Consider the following 22,809-nt stretch of genomic DNA (forward strand, 5'->3'; position numbering starts at 1 on the left):
TGTCAAAACACACTATTAAATTTTTTTAAAAATATTTGAATTTTAAATTATTTGTAAATTTTTCATTCACCTTTATTCTAAATACACCATTTTTTTTTGTAAAGATAGGAAAGATGGTTGAGGATTGAACCTAGGTTTTCATGCTTCTAACTACCTCAATCCCATTTCACCCAACCATTAGACTAAGTGGTTATCTAAATGCACCATTTACTTTAGTTGTTATATTCAATGTTAGTTATAAGTTAATACATAAAAAATAAAGTTAAATTTTAATGAAAGATATAAAATAAATTTAAAAATTAATATTTGTTACTTATCATTATGATCAAATAAAAGTTTAATAAGTTTCTTATAATTAAGACCAAAGATAAAAGTGATAATAAATAAAATGAATTCAAAAATAGTTCAAAACTCAATTCAATAATTAATTCATTAAATTTGATTTATGAATCAAATAAACTAAACTTGAGTGACTTTCTTTTATTGAAAGAATACCAAAAAAAAATTATCCAAATAGCAACTTAGCAAATTTATTTACATCACTAGCATTGTTTACTGTTCACATTCAGAATAGGTCATTCCAAATGTAAATAACACATGACAAATGGATCAGAACGGACCATTCTGATATCAGAACGGACCATTCTGATATCAGAATGGGCCGTTCCATTTTCAAAATTAACACATGACCAGTGGAACAAGAATAAGTCGTTCTGAATCTGGAACGGGCCATTCTAGCCACTTATGATGGGCTGACATATGGAACAATAGACGTGAGCACACATTGATGGGTCATCCAATACAAGGCCCATTGTTTCAAACACGAGAATATATGGAATGGTACAAGGCCAATCCTATCAATTTCCTATTTGTGTCACGACTACTACAAGATCCAAGGACCTATCAACAACGAAGGACTTCCACAACATTTGAAACTGGTGCAATTTCCATGCGATCGTATGAAGAGACTCATTAGCATGTATCAAATCCTCCACACAACATCACTCCACAAGAAAACATAATTGACAAAAGGCATTCGTTTACAACAACTTCAGAGGATTTTTTTACAAATTTATTTGGAGGAGAGAAAACAGAGAGAAGTATTTTTCTATATTGATACTCAATATAACGTATTACAGGATATGAATAAAGTGTCTTATATAAACACAATTACAACTGTTAAAAATAAGGAAAACTAATAACTAATATAGCTGTACAGATTTTATGACTTTTTATTATTTCCCTTTACAACGCAATGTCTTTACCAACTGGAATTCGCTAATGAACCTGGTAGTTCTTCAGCAGCATTTCAACGACCAGTGCTTGATGATGAACCAAATCCTTTTGAGCAACAACCTTCACGGCGTAATACAGGCCGTAATAGACGTCGCCCTCGTTGTGGAACTGGACACCATTATGAATATTAAAAAACTTATATAATTTACTCTATCTTAATGTTATTGTTTTTTACTTTTAATGCATATGTCTCTTTATCAATGTAATATGAATTTTAATGTTATGCATTTTTTACTTTTAATGCACTATGTTGGCTTTTTGACCAAAGTGGGGTCGTTGACCAAGTTATTTACCTAAATGGGGCTGTTTTGAATTTATTTACGCCTTTGGGGCTGTTTACAACGGTGTCGCTATGGCCCATAGCGACACCCATGCCACGTGGCCTTTTTTACACTTCAGGAAAGCCATGAAAGCCATATTAATAGTGTCGCTACAGCCTATAGCGCCACAAAACAGCTTCAATAAAGTCGTTGTAGCCTAAAGCGCCACATATATAAAAAACAATTATTTTTAATAATTAAAATGTGATAAAAAACAAATTATTTAATAATTTAAAAAAAATAGAAATATAGTGGCGCTGTAGGCCACAGCGCCAGTTAATAAAAAATTAATTTTAATTAAAATGTGATAAAAAAAAGAAGTTATAATTTAAATAAAAAAAAAGAAACAGAATGTACAGCGCCAGTTTTAAAAAAAAAATATTTATAATAATTAAAATGTGATAAAAAAGAATTTAAGTTTTTTTTAATAATTAAAGTTTTTTTAAAAAAATCAGAAATATAGTGGCGCTGTAGGCCACAACAGCACTTATTTTAAAAATAAAAAACGTAAATACAAAAAAAAATGTATAAAATAAAGAAAAATGAGAAATAGGTAAATATTTATAAGTACATATTTGTATGATATTCCTAAATAAAAAAAATGTGATAAAAAACAATTTATTTAATAATTTTAAAAAAATCAGAAATATAGTGGCGCTGTAGGCCACAACGGCACTTATTTTAAAAATAAAAAACGTAAATAAAAAAAAAATGTATAAAATAAAGAAAAATGAGAAATAGGTAAATATTTATAAGTACATATTTGTATGATATTCCTAAATAAAAAAAATGTGATAAAAAACAATTTATTTAATAATTAAAAAAAAACAGAAATATAGTGACGCTGTAGGCCACAGCGTCACATATTTTAAAAATTAAAAAACGTAAATAGAAAATTAAAAATGTATAAAATAAAGAAAAATCAGAAATAGCTAAATATATAAATATATATTTTTATGATATGCGTAAATAAAATAAAAGTTGATAAAAAATTATTTTTTGAATAATTTTAAAAAAAAATGTAGTGACGCTGTAGGCCACAGTGTCACATATTTTAAAAATTAAAAAACGTAAATAGAAAATTAAAAATGTATAAAATAAAGAAAAATCAGAAATAGCTAAATATATAAATATATATTTTTATGATATGCGTAAATAAAATAAAAGTTGATAAAAACTATTTTTTGAATAATTTAAAAAAAGAAAAATGTGGCGCTGTGGCCTATAGCGACACTGGGGCGCTGTAGGCCACAGCGACACAGGTGGTGGTTGAGAAATTAATTACAGTGGCCACGTGTCAAATTACCGCTGATTTAACCAGTAGTAATTGGACACGTGGCTTTATACAGTAAAAAAATAAAAAAAAAATGCCTATATAAGGGTTTTTACCCTCAGATGGTCCCCCCCTCTCATTTTTGTTTCCAGACGAGTCTCCATCAGGTAAGTTTTTTTTTTTTTATTTATCTGTTTAATTTATTTAAAAATTATTTACTTACTTTTAAATTTTGTTTAACGTTTAGATATTTTTATTTTTATTTCAGGGTAATTTTTATTTTGTGAATTTCTCTAGAGTTCCAGATTTATTGAAGCTTTCAGGTATTTTAATGTTTATTATTTTCTTTAATTTAGAATTTATTTAAATTTATTAATTTTTATAGTTACTGTAATTTAGTTAAAATTATTTATATTTTTTTGTGTAATTATTTGAAAGTCGCTGTAGGCTACGTCATTTGACATAGTTACTGTAATTTAGTTAGAATTTTTTATATTTATTTTGTGTAATTATTTTCTGTTTAATAACGTGTTATTTAAATTTAATTAAAAAAATTTATTTGAATATTAAATAGAATTAAATTATTTCTGTGTAAGTTATATTTATTTTAAAAATAAAGATATTTTAATTTTGAATTGATTTATTTGAATTCTGTTTAATTTATATTTTTGTAGAAAAGAATTTAATTTAAAATAAAAATTAATTAAATTTAATAACGTGTTATTAAATTTTAATTAAAAAAATTAATTAAATTTTAAATTGAATTAAATTATTTCTGTGTAAGATTCGTTGAGCCAGCTGAGGAAGCACCCCTTCCCCCTGGTTCATATGACGTGGGGACTTTCAATGTTCCTGCACAGTCAAGGGAGGCTGGAGGGTTACCTAGACGAAGAACGCCAGTTGAGGCGATGGATCAGATGTACCCTACAGTGCCAGACAAAGCAGCAGGGTTATATTATATTCCTTCTCAGGAGCCCACTTATCCATCGCAGTCCCAATACACATATTGGTACACTCCACCTCGCCCTCCAGGTTTTGAGACATCAGTTCCGATGACTACTACACATATCTGTGAGTCACTTGGTTTAGACTCATCACCGGAACCAACTATGTCATCAAAAATGATGGATCATATTTTTGGACATTCCCCTTTAATGACTCCACAGCCAAGTATGCCACAGGATGCCACACAATCGAGTCAGGAAGCACCTTTTCATATTCCGTATGATCATGATTATATCAGTCGTACTTATACATCAGGTCTACTCATATTTTATTATTTTGTTATTCTTTTCTTCTTATAATTATATCAATATTAATAATTTGTGTCAAATATGACGTTGCAGGTGTTGATTTGCGTCCACAATTTTCTGCAGAGGCTAGTCATCACCCATCACCGCCAGAACAAAGACGTGTTCGAAGAAATCCTCAAAGGGCTGCAAGGGAAAGACGACGACGGTGTATTCTAACTCCTGCTACTGATAGAGGGCATCATCATCAGGAAGATGAGGAAGACGATGATGAGTAGATTTTGTATAATTATCAATAGACAATAGTAATTACATTATGTTATACAATGACCATCATAAATACACATTACTAATTACAATATGTTTAACAAATTCTAAACATCTTCAAAACTTATCGACTGATTATTAGACTTAGATGGACAATTGCGCCTGTTGTGACCCTCTTGTTTGCATATGCTACATTTTGGTCGTCGTTGTGAGCTCTCAACCCAATCCATTTCGTTTCTAATTCTTGTGGATTTCGGTCTCCCTTTCCCGCGCACTGATGTTGGATCTGGGACAAGTATCCAATCCTCATTACTCGGAGGGATTAAGTCTTCATTTCCGATTGGTTCCCACGGACCAGAGTAGGCTTTTAAAACATAATCACTGGTATAAACAGGATCTATAAACTGGTAGTAATCAATGCTAACAACACCACATGCAGCTATAACATGAGAACAAGGATAATGAAATGTTGTAAACTTTCCGCATTGACAGTATCGTTCCTTTAAATTCACTACCCATTTCTTCCCTCCTGTTTGTGTTATTGGATCAAATGCCTCTTGAACCTCAAATTTTGAAGATTCAATGTCGTATCTACAAACTTGGTGGGAACAAGCCTCTTCTTGATTTTTTTGCAAAGCTTCAACCAACTTTGAAACGAAGACCTTCCCAGATGAAACATCGGCTAAAGCACGACTACCACGATTACTAAAATATTCAGCGCACCTGGTATACGTCGACCGAACTAATGCAGTGATAGGGAGATTTCTACAATCCTTTAACACCTTGTTAACACATTCAGACAAATTTGTTGTCATGTGACCATATCTTCGACCATCTGCATCATATGCCATACTCCATTTGTCTTTTGATATAACTCCTATCCACCTTTGAACATCAGGGTTAGATTCACAAAACTTTTGCAAATTGCGATCAAAAATGTGCTTACACGGTGTATACCCTGCATACAAATTATAAATAATGCACAAATTATAAATAATGCACAAATTATAAATAATGCACAATAAAATATTTACAAATGATTAAAAATTTTAAAATAACAATACGTACCTAACTTCACAAGTTTTTGTTTAACTTTCACATCCTTGAATCGAGTATTAAAATTACTTGCAATGTGCCTAATGCAGTACTTGTGATATGCATTTGGCGGTCTCCAACCAATTGCCTCATTGTCAATGGCTGATTTAATGCTACGATGTCGATCAGATATTAAACATATCCCTTCTTTGTTTGTAACATGTAACCGCAAATGAGACAAGAACCACGACCACGCAAGTAATGTTTCTCCTTCAACAACAGCAAATGTAAGAGGAAGAACGTTGTTATTACCATCTTGAGTTGTAGCAATGAGCAATGTACCTCGATACTTGCCATATAGATGAGTGCCATCAACTTGTATCAACGGCTTACAAAAATTAAAGGCATCACAACACGGCTTAAATGTCCAGAATAATCTGTGAAATTGACGGTAACCACGATGACAAAGATTACCAACAAAAAACCCATCATGACACAGATCATAAAATGACCCTGGAGCAATTTCTTTCATGTATTGCAGCCATCGAGGTAAATAAGCATACGATTCTTCTCAATCTCCAAAAACGTTAACAATTGCTTTTTGTTTCGCCATCCAAGCCTTTCTATAAGATGTTTTAAACCCAGTTTGAGATGTTATTCTCTCTTGGATAAGGCTAATCTTGATTGATGGATCTTGGTTAACCATTCCTACATATTAAATATTAGTAAACACTAACAGAAATTATTATTAATATAAACTATAAACTTTGCAGAACTTACCTTGTATGAATGTTGCAATTAACTCAAAATCTAACTTAGCATGATCTTGGGACAAAGACATGTTCAAACACGTATGACGTCCACCCCACTGAGTCACTGTCCACTTATCAGATCTCTTTGACTCAATGGCTCTCATGTACCATCCACATCCATCATGTGCATTTGGACATCTAACAACCCACTTAGTCTTTTTCGACTCAACCACATAAAAACTTTGATGCATTCTCATTGCATTTTGCTTGACTGCATTTTTAACTGCATCTTTATTCTCAAACTCCAACCCCACATATAAATCTTGCCCAATTGACCAAGTACTACCGACATCCATCCCTGGGATATCTTCTTCATCGGGATGATTCCAATTGATGTTAGTGTAGTGGGGTAAATTACCCCAAAATTGACTTCCACCTATTTTAATAATAATGAATTTATTAATTTCCATAAAATCAATTTCAACAATTTATTTTAAACAAATAACAAATTATTGACAAATTTAATTTTCTGATGTTACCTTCAGTAGGTGGATACATTGAAATTGGTTCAACCATTGGACTATTAACAAGAACATCTGGCTGCACCTCATCATCAGATGGTTCACAATTATCAATTTCATCTTCATTCGATTCATCAATGGTTTCATATGATGATGAAACATGATAGTCTTCATCTTCATCGTCATCTTCATCTTCATCTCTTGTGATCAAAGGTGATCGTTGAATTGACAAATTTTCTAATGAAAAAGTAGAAGATTCTTGCATACCTATTTCAGCATATAATTCCATTATTGGCATCACATTCTGGCTCTGAAATGCTTCTATCATGCATTGTACATCATCATCGTCACTCAATTCCAATGAAGAATATATGTTGTTATCACCTTGTGAAACTAAAAATCTGTAACTTACAGATAATATCACTTGATTTGAGTTAAGATTAAATTTGTTGTGAATCATTCTCTTTAATATATCCAAAGTGATACCTCGTTTAATATACATTCCTTTTTTTGGTCCATCAAATGTTACACCTTCAGCACCTTCATACATCTTTTCAGTGTAAATATAAGCAATCATTTGATCCATAATATCTGCAACAACAAAAAATTAATTAGTGCAAATACCTACAATTTATATCTTAAAAAAAACAAAATTATACTCACCGAATCAGAAACAAACGTAACTAGCTCAGAGATTTAAATCAACCAAAACGTAACTAATAAGTATATGATTTCAACTGTGAAAAAAACGTAGCTAGGGGGGGTATATATAGTGATATTGTCGCTGTGGGCCACAGCGACACTAAGAGTCACTGTAGGCCACAACGCCTATTTAAAATTATTTAAAGGACAAAAATATATATACAAAAACAATATAAATTACAGAAAAATAAACTTTATAATTACAAATTAATATTTAAGTGCTAAATATAAATTAAACAAATTTCCAAACAAAATAAGTTAATAACTAAAAATAAATAAATTACTGGCGCTGTGGGCCACAGCGACACTAAGAGTCGCTGTAGGCCACAACGCCTATTTAAAATTATTTAAAGGACAAAAATATATATACAAAAACAATATAAATTACAGAAAAATAAACTTTATAATTACAAATTAATATTTAAGTGCTAAATATAAATTAAACAAATTTCCAAACAAAATAAGTTAATAACTAAAAAAAAAATAATAATAATTACTGGCGCTGTGGGCCACAACGACACTAAGAGTCGCTGTAGGCCACAGCGCCTATTTAAAATTATTTAAAGGACAAAAATATATATACAAAAACAATATAAATTACAGAAAAATAAACTTTATAATTACAAATTAATATTTAAGTGCTAAATATAAATTAAACAAATTTCCAAACAAAATAAGTTAATAACTAAAAAAAAAAAAATTAATTAGTGGCGCTGTGGGCACAGCGACTCTGTGTCGCTATAGGCCACAACACCACTTAAATAAATAATTAAATCTATTTTTTAAAATTACGTTTTGAAATAATTTTTTTTATTTATAAATATATAATAAGTATACTCAGTTGATTATTTTAAGGTTATATTTAAATTATTTCAGTTTTTTTTCGTTTTTTTTCTTAAATGGTGTCGCTATGGGCTACACCATCTTTGTTGGCTCACAAACTGTGTTGGTCCAGCCCATAGCGACACTGTTGTGGCTCATTCCAGCCATCCCTCCGCCAAAAAAAAAAAAAGCCACGTGGCATTGGTGTCGCTATGGGCCATAGCGACACCGTTGTAAACAACCCCAAAGACGTAAATAAATTCAGAACAACCCCATTTACGTAAATAACTTGGTCAACGACCCCACTTTGGTCAAAAACCCGCACTATGTTACTTATAAACTATTATAATTATATATTATTTGGACATGTCTTCCTAATGTAATGTGCAGGTTATCTAGGCTTGTCATTATTAGCCAAGAATCTTCATGTCTGAGCTTGCATTGTAGTAGTCGTGGCACATATAGGAAATAGATGGAATTGACCATGTACCATTCCATGTATTCTCGTGTGTGAAATAATGGACCTTGCATTTGATGACCCATCAATGTGTGCTCACGTCTATTGTTCCATCGATCCATCAGAAGTGGCTAGAACGACCCATTTCGGATTCAAAATGGACCGTTCTGGTCCCACTGTTCATGTGTTAATTTTGAAAATGGAACGGTCTGTTCTGATATCAAAATGACTCATTCTGATCCATTTGTCATGTGTTATTTTTACATCTGAAATAGCCCGTTCTGATATCAGAACGGCCCGTTCTGAACGTGAATAGTAAATCGTACTAGTGATGTAAATAAATTTGCACAGTTAGTATTTGGGTAAAATTTTTTTTAAAAAGTATTATTTAAGTAAAAAAATTCAAACTTGAGTTAAATATTAATTTTGATAAATGAATGAGCTGAATTTGAGTTTGATTTGTTTAATTCTTAAATCGACTTGATATATAAATATATAATTTATATATTTAATTTTAACTTATTAAAATTTAAAATAATTCTTAAAATTCAGTTATAAATTAATAATAATAAAATATGAGTACCTTAAAATTCCATGATCATAAATTAAATTCTTTATTATTTTATGTAAAGTAAATATGAAATAATATTTATTTATACAAACTTTTGTGTAATTATATTTCTATAGAAACATATTTTAAAATTTTAAAAGATTAATAAAATGAGTTATGTTTTATCTTTAAAAAAAAATTAAACAATTATTTTATCTTCAAAATAGTATTAAATTATATATATATATATATATATATATATATATGGGTTATAATTATACCGGTATAACTTTTACTAAGTATTACATCGCTCAATAATTTTATATTAATTGTGAATTTTGTAAATCATTTGATACTTCATTTCATTAATTCGAATCAATGTATAAAACGATTTTATGATTATCCATCAATTTGAATTGATGAAATGAAGTATCAAATGAGTTTTAAATTTTTTAAAAATTTACAGATTTGATCTATGTATTAAGAATTTTAAATTAAACGGTTGGATTATTAAAATTTGATGTAGAACATGAGTTATTGAACAGAGTAAGTCTAGATAGACTTACTCTTGGAGTAAAAGGATTTCTCCTCATATATATATGAGGAGGGTTCAAATGACACCGGTGTAACTTTTACTAAGTATTACGCCACTCAATAACTTTACCGGTGTAACCGGAGGTAATACACTAAGGATTGGAATTTGAATGCCAGATTGTGAATATTCTTATTCTTTATGTTCTTATCTTCTCTCATTTCCACGCAATAAAAGACAAGAAGGTTGATGATGATGCAGTTGCGGTTGCGGTTTCACTTTTGCTTCTTGATGTCAAAAGCGAGGAGGCTGAATAGAAATTTCATCACACGTGGGAGAAGTGGGTTCGAGACTGAGAGATATGAGATTTTGAAACGGAATTCTCAACTTTTTCCGTTTTCCATATATACAAATTGAGTATTTAATTGCGGAGACCGATCTCAGGTATTCCTTTTACTGAATTCGTGATCTTTCTTCTCTATTTCTTTTACCTTCTACTGGTACGCTCTTCTTTCGATTCGAACCCTAACTAGCATGTTTCGATTTCTTTCGATTCGCTAACGCTGACGAGCTGATACAGGTTGTTGCGTTGGTGCAAATGGCTTTCTTCAGAAGTGTTTCCGCACTTTCTCGACTTCGCTCTCGTGCGGTAATTGAGAATAACGCGCGAACTGTTTAATTTGAATGTTTGTTTGTGTGTGATTGATTGTGTAGCTTGCTGATTTTGATTTATTACTTTTTTTATGACAGGGTCAACAATCTAATCTAGCGAATTCAGTTAGATGGCTCCAAACTCCGGGCTCCAGTAACACTGTATGCTCTTGCTCTACCCTTATCATTGCGTCTTTGGTGCTTGATGAAAGTGTTCAGTGAATGTTATTTGATGCTATGTTTTAACTGATGACGGTGTTGCTAGTAAATTTCAGGAATTATTTATTCTCAACTTTGTTATTTTTTTTATTTTTATATTTATTTTTGATTTCAAAGTGGTTTATGCTTAAGTGCTTAGCCAAGCTTCTTGGTCCAATAACTGTAAGGCCTGTTCTGGAATATGGGGGTCGACTTGGTGTTCCTAAGTTTGATTTCCCTCCGTGTTAAAAATTAAGTTTGGCTAACAGAAGTCACATCCCGCGAGTGCAAATTAGTTTCGCAAATTAGTATATTATGAAAACGTGTTTGCGCTAAGATTATAGGATTTTAAGGTTGGGCCACTGGGATTGAATTAAACAGAGTGGATTCTGAGGTTTAGCCTGACATTGAATTAAGCACAATGGAGGGAGGCTAGGTGCACTTTTTATTATTGGGTAAACTTAAAGTAGATTTCAGTAAATAACCAGAGTTTACTCTCTGTTTAATGGGACCTACATATAATTCCCTTGACATGTAATGTGTTGAAAAGAGTCTGACACTATCATACTGGCGTTTCTAATTAGATAATGAGTTTCTATTTCTTTGTGGAGTTGCTAGAGATTTTTCAATTTAATGACATCAATCGTCCGCACAAATCATGGTGAATTTCATTTGTAAAACATTTTAATTTTAATTCCCATGAAACAAAAATGTGGATAAAGATTCAGAGGAGGGGAGCATTGAAGAGCACCATGCAGCATGTGTTCTGTTAAGTTGTCTCAAGTCTTGCAGTTTTTTATGATGCAACTATTGGCTTTTTCCAGGGTAGGCATTCGTTATTTCCTTACCCACTCAGTCACATATCAATTTGGATCCGCTCCTTCACATTCTAGTTTGGTTCTGTTTGCTTTATATTTTTGTTTTCGTTTTTACTGATTTACACCCATATGTTATGCCACATAATGTTTTCATGTAGAGTCTTAATTAAATCTGATACACATTAAACCGGATAACATATGTACTCATTACTCTCTTTTTATCAGTAGTAATTTATTCCTGATGTGGTTGAACTTGAGTTTTCAATGGTGTAGTAATATATATATATAGGGAAGATCAAATAACTTCAGGAGTAACTCTTTTAAGTTACTCCCCATCCCAGCCCTTTGTTTCTTTTTAATCTAACGGTGCAAGATTAATTTATCAACCCCTCTTTATTCAAGGTGACTTTCTTTGATTAAAATAAACTATTCACTGTGATTACGTTTTCCTTTTTTGCACACATTTCCCCCCTGTCGTTCATGTCAGTGTCAATTGAAAAGGAAAAACAAATAATTTGTTTACTCTTTTACCTTTGTCTTTGTATTGCAAATCTAAGGGGAATTTAATTGTTTTTTTTTATAGTGATTCGTTCTGTGTGTTTTAATCTGGAGGGTGGTGCTGTTGAGATGTGTTTAAACTCAGTTATTAACTTGTAGTCCCCCAGTTCTATCGAGAAAATGCAAAAACCAATCATTTAATTGTGCCTTTGTAATACCAATTGAGTATTTACAATATGAATACTGGAAGGGAATTGTTTTTTGTTTAGGGATTATGTGCAAGAATATTGGTATATGTTCAAATTTTGTTCATGAAAATGTGGTTGTCTTGTGACACTAATTTTCTTAAAGCAGTTGAATTGTGAGATGGGTTCCTACTGTACTGCCAGAAGTGCTAATCATCAAGCTGGGTTCAGTGGCAACTTGAATGAATATTCTGCTAGAGCTTTTGCAACAACATCTTGTGCTTCATTGTCTGAAGATCATCAAAAGGATAATTCTGTCTCTGATATGTTAGTAGATTCATTTGGAAGGCTTCACACTTACTTGAGAATATCTTTAACAGAGAGGTGCAATTTAAGGTGTCAGTATTGTATGCCAGCAGATGGTGTTGAACTCACTCCAAGCCCTCAACTTTTAACAAAGGCTGAGATTCTGCGATTGGCAAATCTGTTTGTAAGCTCTGGGGTAAATAAAATACGTTTGACAGGTGGGGAGCCAACTGTTAGAAAGGATATTGAAGACATATGTTTGGAATTGTCAAACTTGAAAGGGCTGAAGACATTGTCAATGACTACTAATGGTATAGCGCTAGCAAGAAAATTACCAAAGCTGAAAAAATGTGGGCTTACTTCTGTCAACATTAGTTTAGACACACTGATACCAGCGAAGTTTGAGTTTATGACGAGACGCCAAGGGCATGGAAAAGTAATGGATTCAATTAATGCTGCCATAGACCTTGGATTGAATCCAGTCAAGGTATTTTTTGGTCTTGTATCATTACTTTGTACTAATGTTTCTCTTTGGTCACCTCCCCACGAGCAACTACCCATTTTCCAAATTCACTAAGTTATTCAAATGAATCATACAGAAAGGAAATTTTTCTTGTATAAGGGTTCATAACCTCTACGGTAAATTTCACATGTCACGAAGGGATGAATTTTAAGGTGTCTTTTATGTTTCTGTTGCATTTTAGGTCAATTGTGTTGTAATGCGTGGATTCAATGATGATGAAATCTGTGAATTTGTTGAGTTGACGCGTGAAAAGCCAATTGATGTTCGGTTTATAGAGTTCATGCCTTTTGATGGAAATGTTTGGAATGTCAAGAAACTTGTACCCTACTCAGAAATGTTGGATACAGTGGTAAGGTAGAATTCAGACTGGACACCTAACTTTAGTTTTATTCTCTTATAATAGAGACCCTTTATAACCATCATTATCAAACAGATGAAACAGTTTACAAGCTTAAAAAGAGTTCAGGATCACCCTACAGATACAGCCAAGAATTTCACAATAGAGGGGCATGAAGGCAGAGTTTCATTTATCACATCAATGACTGAGCATTTTTGTGCCGGTTGCAATAGATTGCGACTACTAGCTGATGGAAACTTTAAAGTCTGTTTATTTGGTCCTTCGGAGGTAAGTTATATTCAAATAATCAAAGTTCAATATATTATGCATGTCACTTAAATTTGATGACAATTGGGCTAGAATCTGTGATGTCACGTATATTTGTAATACTTAATGTTTTTGGTGAATCTGTGAGGCTACAATTCTTGATGCGATATATGCTCAATTTTGGGAAAAAGGAAACTATCTGGTCAACTCATAATAGACCAACATAACTTCAAAAATTCGTTTCCAAAGTAAGAAGTGCCATGTAGAAAGTGGATTCGTATAGTCAATCTTGAAGTTTTGTTAGTAAATGGAATATTTTATATGCATCAAGACATGATCTTTTGATAACATGAAAATTATGGTTCTACAACCAGATGTTGGATTTATGACATAAATCTTAGAAACCAAATATGACATTAAAGGAGCGTTTGGTACACTAAAATTTTTTACTTTCTCAAGGATTTGACGTTGAGAATGTTAGTTTTTGGTGTTTGGTTTGTTATTTAAAAAATAGCATTCCTAAGAAACATGTTTCTCACGAGTGGTTTTGCATATGTTTTCCACAAAAATATTCTTATGGGGAAGGTGAGAGACTAACTTTTCCAAGGTAAAAGGAAAAGTTTTAAAGGGATAAAAACATCACATTACCTTTATTTGCTTGTTTAACATAGTAAAAATCCTTGATTCTTGGTAACATTTATAAACATTCCCAGAAATATTTATGACCAACCAAACAAATTTCCATAATTCTTGGGAATCATGATTCCTAAGATTTATGATTTTCATGAATCATGATTCCCAAGGTGAGAAACTAACTTTCCAAAGGTAAAAAAAAGTTTTAATGGGATAAAAACTTCATGTTACCTTTATTTGTTTATTTAACATAGTAAAAATCTTTGATTCTTAGGTAACATTTATAAACATTCCCAGAAATATATATGACCAACCAAACAAATTTTCATGATTCTTGGGAATAGGCATGGCAACGGGGCGGGGTGGGGGCGGGTTTTACGTTCCCCGCCCCCGCCCCCGCAAATTTAAACCGCCCCCGCCCCCGCCCCCGATACCCGCCGGGGGTAAAATCTAGGTCCCCATCCCCGCCCCCGGCGGGGTTCGGGTTTCCTCGCCCCGTCCCCGCCCCCGCTCCTATTTTTTTTCTTTTTTTTTTTCTTCTATTTTTCTTTTAAATAAATATGAATAATTTTAAAAAAATAAAAGAAAAGAAAAATAATATAAATTTTTACATATAAATATTTTTAATTTTGGTTTATATATATATAAAAATAATTTTTTAATTATATTATTAAGCGGGGCGGGGGCAGGGGCGGGTATGGGTGCGGGTATTAACATCCCCGTCCCCGCCCCCGCCCCCGATTTCATCAATCGGGGAAAACCCGAACCCAAACCCGAACCAGATAAACACGGGTTTTCCCCGTCCAAATCGGGACGGGATCGGGCGGGTACCCACGGGGACGGGTTAGATTGTCATGCCTACTTGGGAATCATGATTTCTAGGATTTATTATTCTCATGAATTATGATTCCCAAGCATAAAAAATTTGCCATGTATCAAACGTCCCCCAAGTAAAGTCAATTTAACAAATGAGACCATGTTCTATCCTTTGCTCATGCAGTGTGAAGATAAACCAATCCTCATTTTTAAGCCACAACTTGGGAATGTGTAATTATTTGTTTGCTTTTTAACTCCAGATTACCTCTGTAAAATAGTGATGTTTGTTTTTCTTCCTATTATTTTCTGGTTTACTATTTTGTTTAATCAATAATGAGTGCTTTGTGAATTACTACAAATTTTGTATGACTAAGTGACATTGAGTTTGATGGTATAATCTTTCGGCCAGTCAAGCAAATAAATTCATCGCATTGAATTGCATTGGAGGAAGATCTATTAAGCAATTAGATGATCTCTAACTCAATTAAGTCCTGAATTATTGTGTTCATGTTTTGGGATTGAACATACAATTCCTCGCCCTTTCCTCTTCTACATCACCATTCTATTTCATTTGATATTCCATTTAGTTGATGCCTTATAATTAGAGTGGTCGTGGATTTGATCCAATCCAATGATCTAATGAATTTGATCCAATTAAAACTCAATAGGTTCGGACTATCGGATTGGTTTGGATTTGAAAATCGGAAATCCAATTAGTTTGGTTCAGATTTCGGATTTTGATTTTTAGGGACCAAACCAAACCAATGCATCCAATTCATATTATTATTATTATTATTCATTTATTATATTTATTTTAGGTTATCAAATTTAGGCTACTATAAAAGACAGAAAGGATAAGTGACCCATTCAACCTATTTTTTTTTGTTTGAAACCGACCCATTCATTTAGTATCAAAGGACAAAAATGAAACTCAAGTTTTTTGTTTGCATCATTGTGAGTATTTTTCATTCGTGAAAGTTGAATACCAATTGCATATTAGGGTTTTTGCGGTGTTGGTTGTAACACGGGATATTTTGTTAAGTTTGTAATGTTGTAGATATTTTATTGAGTTTGTAATGTTGAAGATGACCGATAGAAATGTAGATTGTGGTGTTGGGTAGATTTAAGTTTTAATATAATGATGTTTTTTATTTTTTTAAGTTTGATATTTATAATGTTTTAAGTAGTACTTTACTACTTTATAATGTTGATAAACAAGTTTATAATATTAAATGTTTTATAAATTGATGATATGAAAATATATTTTATAAATTGTCTTATGTGATTATTTTAAAACTTTTTTAATTTTACGGATAAATCCAATAAATCGATCCAATCCAAACCCAATATGATTGGATCGGATTGGAGACTGAAAAACAAAAAAAAACCAATCTAACCCGTTAAATTTGATCGGATTGGATAAAAATATGTTCCAAATCCAATCCGTGCCCAACCCTACTTATAATAATTTCTTAGATGTACTATCATCCATCTTTTGGATTCTTAACCTTGTTTTTATCTGCTCTAGCATGTTGTTTACTTCATCTTTGCTTCCACTTGAGTTTTAGCTCACATTTTTTTTTTCGAAAGGTGCTGAAAGTAAGCGCATAATAAAATATTCCATTCATTGTACTTGATAAGCATTCTCCTCATACAAGACATGCTGGTCATTAGAGATGTTATCTATACCATTATTATGGTCAAGTTAAAGGTTCTTTATGTATGGATATTGACATTGACAGGGACAATAAAAATCAGTCATCAAATACATAAAGCATCTTTCAATTGTAACTTCACCAAAAGATTTATGTGATTTTCTTATATAGGCTTATTGTCTTGCAGATTAGTTTAAGAGATCCCTTGAGGCGTGGTGCTGAGGATCATGAACTTAGGGAGATAATAGGGGCAGCGGTATGCTCTTATTATTTATTGTTAAAACTCCAAATTATGTTAAAATGATTTACTAATTTGTTTTTTTTATTTCTTTGCCACATTATCCTCTTCAATATGATGATGTAGGAATAGAATTTCATTCACACATTATTTTAATTTAGTATGATAGTTGATCTCTAATAAAATAAATCTACTCTAGGAATAAGAGAAGCATAGCAGGGAATAATACACACCCCACCATCCAACTGAAAAGGCATTACTTAGGGTGTGTTTGGGAAAAAGTTACGTTCAACATAACTTGCTTTTAATCAAATGGGACAAAAGAGTTACTTCTCTGTTTAGTGCATTGGAATGTGTAAAAGTCCGTTGAATGGATTTCAAACGATAAACCAAACACACACTTAGACTTTCTGTACATAGGGAGAGAGAGGAGGGGGCATGGAACCTTGTTATGAAAGCTTTAGCCTCATTTGGTACTTGGGGGAGATCAGGGTCTCTGAAATACCCTGAGAAAGTAGCTATTTGTATCACCTTCCTCTAGACCACATTGACCTGAGCACATCCATTGAATAATATAGTACAAAGTCATTTCTGTTCTATGATTTTCCTTTTGTCTCTGTTCAGTTCTATCAAGATATGTGATTGCTTTCTAGCAAAATAGTCGATAGTGGGTCATAGACTACTTGAAATTGTACAGCTAACTTTAGCTAAGCTATTTTATAGGGTCTTGTACTATCATGTTTCTTAATGTTGCCGTTTCTTTGATCCAGGTGAAGAGGAAGAAAGCTTCACATGCTGGTATGTTTGACATAGCAAAGACTGCTAATAGGCCTATGATACATATTGGTGGATAAGGTCTGTTCATCTGTCTTTCTTTTTACCTATAAATGCTATACCTATAAATGCTATCCATTCAATATCTTAAAATATTTATTTTACAATTTACTGAGGCACACAAATGATTCGTCTCTATTTCAGCTATCATATATTGATAAAATTGCTTTTACATCAGGCAACCAGAGCTGCCGCAGTCAGAAGCACCCTGAATTGAGTATTGGCTAAGATATTCATTGATAGTCAGTCTCACACCATGTGGGGTGATAAAAAATTTCACTTATACCTATCAATATTTTGTTATATGTTTGTGTCTATTAATCAATTTAAAGTAATGCATTTCATCTATTATTATGTCGTTTGATGGATGTAGCTGATTTCGCACAGTGAGATAAGGCTTGATTATTGTAAATGCATTTCATATATATGGGTTATAGAGACAAGAATGTTGCATTATGATTCTACATTTGAGAGAAAGATAAATAAAAGATTGAGCTAAAAAACTGATTAGATGGAAAATAACCCATTAAGGGATAGAGATAAACCAAGAGAGACAAGTGAAATTGTTAAAATGGATCTAAATTAAATTATACAAAAGACAATGACATTGTTTAATTCATGTAGCTGATTTTACCTGGTAACAGACAATTTTGATTGTTCTTGCACATTTCGTATACAAAACGTTAAGAAAAGGGTGCATTCTTTATCTTTGCATAACCGTTTATCATGTGACCTATCCGGGGTCGAAATGATATTTTTGCTTAAGCTTCAAACTTGAAGCAATTGTATATGTGGTCTGTCCCCGTTTTGAATTATTCTTGTACATAAACTGGTTTAGGTGCTGAGTTTTTGTCATCCAAAGTCAACGCTATGAACACCTTGAATAAAAGAAGAGAAAGCTAAACAAGTCAAAGCCACTTTGCTATCCAAGGTCAACATTGCCATTACCTTAAAAGAAAGCTACAAAAGCCAATGTGTTAGTGGTACTCCATTCACCTCGGAATAGATTCGAGGGAATTTTTTTGGGATTAGCATATGATGGTATGTATACTTTTTGTTCACATCATTATTATCCCAATGGATTGTTGACAGTTCATATCCCCGCAAACCCGTTTGGGTTATATTTTACAAACTGAATTTGGCATCATTATTAATTTATTAAGAAGTGAGATTAGACTAGAGTTATTTGACCTGTTTGAATATTATATTTTAAACTCCATTTTGATATGTAATTATACATAAAATATGGTTTTGGTATGCAAATATTTTTGAAGTGTTACATTGTATAACTGTACCCCGCAAAGATATCGCATCTTATAGTTTAAAGAATGCAATGTTTTTAAACCCCGTCAAGTAATTCATTGCACTGTTTGTTAATTCTATGCAGAAAATATGAGTTTAATTTCGATACTACTTAACCAAGTGTATTCTGATTACATTTTGTTAATATTACTCAAAACTACTATGAACGGGAAAATCCAAGAATGATCACGTGGACTATTTAGACTGGTTGACACAAAAGCTGGTCCTATATTCTAGTCGCATAAATTTTATTTGTTCTTATCTTGTGTTGTAATTAAGGTTTTGTTTGAGAAACACAGAAAGATGAAAATGAGAAGTAATGAGCATCAATGTACAAAATTTAAGGAAGAACTGCATGCTTAGACAATGCATTACACATACCACTCCATGCACCATACTTCTCATGTCTTCATCGTTGGAAGGGTGGCCATGATCAGAGATGGGAAAAGTATTATGAAAGGGAGTGAAAATTGAGAGATGCAGAAATGTTTGTATTATTGAATCCCATCTCAAATAATTCCTTATCAACGTTGGTTGACATGTAATAGCGGCTTGTATTTCTTAACCAAACGGTTTAATATTTGAATTTTGGCCTTAAGTATGAGAAACTATATAAAGAAAACAATACATATCTAGTATGTGTTTACGGTCATGAAAATTAGTCACTATTAATTAGTTTCAAATGGTGACTTCTTAGCATTCATTAGTTCTTATCTCTTTTTATCCCTAATAAGCATCCTCTATTTGACATTTGAATTTATTGTTTAAAATAATCTTTCTTTCGTTGTCAAAGCGTAATACTATTGATTTTCGTAATTCAAACTAAGCGTGCGCGCACGCACGCACACACATTTATATATATATATATATATATTTATTATCTATTTTCTTCAACAAATTCCTTTTCATTCCTAATCAAAATTTAATTTATTGCCTATAATAATCTTTATTTCACTTTCAAACAGTAATCGTGTTTCTTTCTGAAGCACATTACTCTTGAAAAGTCTATATAGAGATAAACACTTGTGCCAAGTCTATATTGACATGGAGACTTGATGATTGCTCCAAGACTATCAAAGCTTGAATTATATATTTGTTTTCAATTGAAGTAAATTGATAAAAAAACAAAAAAAAGGTTAGCAAGCAAAAGTGAAAATTGCCCTTGTGCACCCCATGGAATGATTATTAGAAGGAAAAAAAATAAAAGAGCCTGAAGAAGGAAAAAAATAACTGAGTTGGAAAAATTGATTGTGCAAAATTTTAGAATTTCTTGCTAGAGTGTGAAATACCTATAAAGCAATCATTACCAAGAGAAAGAGATCTAACAATACAAGTGTTATATAGCAAGTAACAAAGAACAAAGTATTATATGGCAAGTAATGTTAATGTATACTCATTATAATTCTTAACCATCAAAATGATTATGATGGAAACTTGGTTTAGAACCAGATTGATGTTGATTCCTCTTCAAGCTTCTCCCTAAACCTTTGACTCCTTGATTCTCCTTAAGCTTCTCCAAAGCTTCCAATGGAAGAAGAAGCTTCGAATTTCACCTTCAATGGTGAAGAACACTCTCAAGTGGCGCCACTCCTTGGAGGAAGATTAGCTACTTCAAATCTCATCACACTCTTGTATGAAGAGGATAAGAGAAATGAATTGAAATCAAAGAGGTTGAGACTTTTGGAAGAGAGAAAATTTTGAACAATTTTCGGAAATCTCTCTATAATATCATCAAAAGTGTTTACAAAGTGAAGAAAAAAGCTTATATAGTGAGGGAGAAACTTGTGGTGCAAGCTAGACTAACTATGGTTCAAGGAGAACCATGGTTAGCCTTCTTACACTCAAGCTGACCGGTATAGTAACTTGGAAGCTTTTGAAACAATATTCTAACTTAGAAGCTTGGGGATCAAGCTAAGCTAGAAGCTTGTAGCACAAGCTATCTAAGTGTGTGGGAGAAGCTAGAAGAACTAGGCGGCCCATCTTGTTTTCCTTCACTTAATCCAATCCAAAAATGTTGGAATTGGTTTAGTTAGGTTCACCTAATGAGGGTGAGATCTAGCTAAATCAATTCCTTGGATTAAATGGAGCAAAACAAGCCCAATATGTAAAAATTAGCTTAGGCCCACTATAACCCCAATTGCTAGCTTCACCTACACACTTTACTATTTTTTACTCCACTTCTACTACTAAAAATATGAAAATCAATGACCTTTAATACAAGATCAAATGGAGTAAAAGTCTCTAAGTAACATACCCTAAAATCCCAAAGGGATAACCTATAAGAAAAGAAAGAAAGTGTCTCACAAATATAAAGGCAAAATACACCTATACAAGTAACCATTATGTACAAGTATCATACAAAATATATACAATGGAGAGTAAGGGACTAATAAGAGGAATCATACTCAATGCTCATGAAGAGCATAGGTCTAAGAAGCACCTCCTCTGTAAAAACCTCCTCTAGCCTCCTAACCATGGACCTAGTTAAAGGCCAAATGGTCTTCAAGTGTGAGCTCTATTATGGATCAACCTTCACCCTTCTTGGTCTTACCTCTTCCAAATGGATCCTTGGGGATTAGATTTCCATCAGACTAATTGAAATCAATGCACATGCACTCTATTAGAAGTAAGATCATTGTCAGTACTCAATCTACAATGGTGATGCATCAGTTCTTCAGTGGCTCAACGCACATCTTGAATCTATACAAATAACAACAATCAAAACAAGGCCTTAATTTTGATTCACTATCGTACATAACTCTTCTATATAACCATCCAATCTTGAGAACCCATCAAGGAAACCACTGAACTTCTCACTTGACTTTGACCTCCATATATTATCCTCAACTTCTTCCTCTTTATGTTCACTTTATACCCTTGTCCCATTTTGCATACTCAAAAACTCTTCATCTTCTTTCAGGATCAAGGTCTTCTTGGTTGGATCTTTGGTCAGTGTAGTTTTGGACTTGTCTCTAACTCCTCCTTCATCTTTTGGCTTTCCTGTGAGCCTTTGAACCAACTCTCTAAAATTTGCAACATCAATTTTAATGATTTTTGGAGCATAAATATGAACTATCTTGATCTTTGGCTTGAACTTTGAGATCACATGTAAATCTTTGCCTATTCCTAGCTTTGAAGCTGCTGAGGTTGGATAACAAGTATGTGGCTCTGTCATCTCCTTTTTGGCAACATCGATAGAAAGTTGTAGTCTAGTAGTGGTTGATTCTTAATGTTGAAAGAAAAGTGGATGGAAACTTACAATTATATAAAAAACATAATGGAATTATATCCTGCAAGAAAATAAGATGTAGATTCAAAAGTTTACTTGAAGCTGTCTTTTGAGAACTAAGATTGCATCTCACCAAATTTATAGTCAATACATTAAAATAATAAAGTGAGAAAGACATTAATGGGTTCTGCCTACTCACTTATGTAATTTTTCTTCATTATTTAATGTGTCTGTGCATTTATAGTTTTAAACAAAGAAATATGGGAGCCATGTCCAAAGGTCATTTGGCCTACTAGTTACATTCAACATGATCTTATTTTACCACATGTTAAACAAATGATTAGACCAAATTCCTTAGTTTGTCATTTTATAAACCAAATGCACTTTGTTAATTTGGAAGCTATATATAAGTCACAGACTCACGTAATAATACTATTATTCATTATTCTTAATGTTTATAGTCTATTTCTATTAGTGTGGTTGTGGCAAGGTATTCATTAAGAGATGCATCTGGTTTGAACAAATGAGACAAATATCACATG

General features: G+C 32.4%; 3 protein-coding genes and 1 pseudogene across 16 annotated transcripts; 2 read left to right on the forward strand and 2 right to left on the reverse strand.

Moving 5' to 3' along the window:
- The first annotated feature begins 3,176 nt into the window (after nt 1-3,176).
- LOC145952657 (uncharacterized) lies at nt 3,177-4,983 on the forward strand. Its single transcript, XM_083065509.1, has 2 exons — nt 3,177-4,149; nt 4,236-4,983. Exons 1-2 carry the CDS (start codon nt 3,798-3,800, stop codon nt 4,415-4,417), a joined length of 534 nt encoding a protein of 177 aa, XP_082921635.1. The 5' UTR covers nt 3,177-3,797; the 3' UTR covers nt 4,418-4,983.
- On the reverse strand, nt 4,514-5,973 carry LOC145952759 (uncharacterized). The gene is made up of 2 exons (XM_083065723.1): nt 5,475-5,973; nt 4,514-5,364 (listed from the first exon to the last, which is right to left on the reverse strand). Exons 1-2 carry the CDS (start codon nt 5,971-5,973, stop codon nt 4,514-4,516), a joined length of 1,350 nt encoding a protein of 449 aa, XP_082921849.1.
- Nucleotides 5,974-9,998: 4,025 nt separating this feature from the next.
- On the forward strand, nt 9,999-19,788 carry CNX2 (cofactor of nitrate reductase and xanthine dehydrogenase 2). Of its 14 annotated transcripts, none has more exons than XR_014429976.1 (11): nt 10,003-10,221; nt 10,358-10,426; nt 10,528-10,590; nt 12,294-12,920; nt 13,138-13,305; nt 13,390-13,581; nt 16,852-16,920; nt 17,673-17,757; nt 17,881-17,999; nt 18,575-18,777; nt 19,124-19,788. XR_014429976.1 is itself a non-coding variant. In XM_083064976.1 (9 exons), exons 2-8 carry the CDS (start codon nt 10,376-10,378, stop codon nt 17,754-17,756), a joined length of 1,254 nt encoding a protein of 417 aa, XP_082921102.1. In that variant the 5' UTR covers nt 10,003-10,221; nt 10,358-10,375; the 3' UTR covers nt 17,757; nt 18,575-18,921. The 14 variants fall into 14 exon arrangements, 10 of the variants coding, with proteins under 10 accessions (XP_082921108.1, XP_082921106.1, XP_082921107.1 ...); XR_014429977.1 differs by having other exon boundaries at nt 19,338-19,788; XR_014429975.1 differs by lacking the exon at nt 19,124-19,788 and having other exon boundaries at nt 18,575-18,921.
- A 1,981-nt stretch (nt 19,789-21,769) lies between these two features.
- On the reverse strand, nt 21,770-22,213 carry LOC109806204 (VQ motif-containing protein 17-like; annotated as a pseudogene).
- Nucleotides 22,214-22,809: the final 596 nt, after the last annotated feature.

This window comes from Cajanus cajan, chromosome 10 (genome assembly GCF_000230855.2).
Source record: "Cajanus cajan strain Asha chromosome 10, NIPB_CcT2T_4, whole genome shotgun sequence".
Classification (NCBI taxonomy): Eukaryota; Viridiplantae; Streptophyta; class Magnoliopsida; order Fabales; family Fabaceae; genus Cajanus; species Cajanus cajan.

What these genes read in the sequence shown, in the direction of transcription:
- LOC145952657 (XM_083065509.1), top strand. Translation starts at nt 3,798, where the DNA reads ATGGATCAGATGTACCCTACAGTGCCAGACAAAGCAGCAGGGTTATAT. An exon ending in CAGTCGTACTTATACATCAG is followed by an intron (nt 4,150 to 4,235) that starts GTCTACTCATAT and finishes ATGACGTTGCAG; the next exon opens with GTGTTGATTTGCGTCCACAA.
- LOC145952759 (XM_083065723.1), bottom strand. Translation starts at nt 5,973, where the DNA reads ATGAAAGAAATTGCTCCAGGGTCATTTTATGATCTGTGTCATGATGGG. An exon ending in ACAAAAACTTGTGAAGTTAG is followed by an intron (nt 5,365 to 5,474) that starts GTACGTATTGTT and finishes ATTTGTATGCAG; the next exon opens with GGTATACACCGTGTAAGCAC.
- CNX2 (XM_083064976.1), top strand. Translation starts at nt 10,376, where the DNA reads ATGGCTTTCTTCAGAAGTGTTTCCGCACTTTCTCGACTTCGCTCTCGT. An exon ending in CAGAAATGTTGGATACAGTG is followed by an intron (nt 13,306 to 13,389) that starts GTAAGGTAGAAT and finishes ATTATCAAACAG; the next exon opens with ATGAAACAGTTTACAAGCTT. An exon ending in GTTTATTTGGTCCTTCGGAG is followed by an intron (nt 13,582 to 16,851) that starts GTAAGTTATATT and finishes ATTGTCTTGCAG; the next exon opens with ATTAGTTTAAGAGATCCCTT.